Here is an 850-nt window from a genome sequence, read left to right as displayed (position 1 = left end):
GTAAAACGTAGACATTCCGCACCTTATCTCCGGGTTGAAGATGACGTAAGGCAGGAGATTGTTCAGCACCATCTGGCGGGCATTGTGGGGGAATGTCTTTTCGCGGCCTCTGGGACTCGGACTTGGGGGGCTGGCCGGCTTGCGAACACTTGGCGAACTCTGAACGGGGTCGTAGCGTGAGGTGGATATGATCAATTGTTTGAATGTAAGTGGTGAACGATTTTTTTTTAAAATATATATATAATTTTTTTTAGATGATTTTTTTTTCCCGTGAGAATTTAAGACAGGAAGAGAAATGATCAGTTTTGTTTCTAACGCAAAACTGTGATGTGAAAACCATTACGGAGATTTTTATTTATTTCAGAAGAGTAAGATACCAGAGACAATTAAAAAAAAATAAATGTTCTAGAAGATAGAGACAGACAAGAAGGGGAAAAAAAAACATATATAACAAAATATATACAACTCTTTCCGTAGCTCGAATTCTTGCGTTACCTTTGAAGTCTGTTTAGAATGCAGATTAGGATTAGATGCATCTGTGGTATCGTTTCCGGGAAGATAAGGTTCTAGAAGGTGTCGTAGATAGATCCAAGGGGTAGCTATCACCCAATCCCCCATTCTTAGGATTGCAGAAAAAGAATCAGATCGTAAGTAGAGCGATGACTGAAGGTAGTACCTATCTGTTCACTTATATTTAAGGTCTTTATGTAGGTCTTTCTGTGTGTGACGTGAAGGGCTGAAATTCGAAAGGATTCGGGATGTCTGAATTAATAGATATACAAATGGATATCAGATCGATGGATACATATTAAGAGCAGGATCAAAATGATTGCATCTGGACCACAACACG

The 850-nt window shown here is 39.3% G+C and overlaps 1 protein-coding gene across 1 annotated transcript in view; it reads right to left on the bottom strand.

Moving 5' to 3' along the window:
* The window catches only part of LOC119590722, a gene marked incomplete at its 5' end in the record, with an annotated part of 9,066 nt that overhangs the window by 2,080 nt on the left and 6,136 nt on the right, over positions 1-850 (bottom strand). Inside the window, 2 exon segments of the mRNA XM_037939410.1 lie at positions 23-159; positions 496-619. Of these exon segments, the coding sequence (XP_037795338.1) occupies positions 23-159; positions 496-619 (261 nt within the window).

This window comes from Penaeus monodon, chromosome 27 (assembly GCF_015228065.2).
Source record: "Penaeus monodon isolate SGIC_2016 chromosome 27, NSTDA_Pmon_1, whole genome shotgun sequence".
Taxonomy (NCBI): Eukaryota; Metazoa; Arthropoda; class Malacostraca; order Decapoda; family Penaeidae; genus Penaeus; species Penaeus monodon.
The sequence above is the reverse complement of the archived record's forward strand: the minus strand, read 5'-3'. Positions and strand labels throughout refer to the sequence as shown.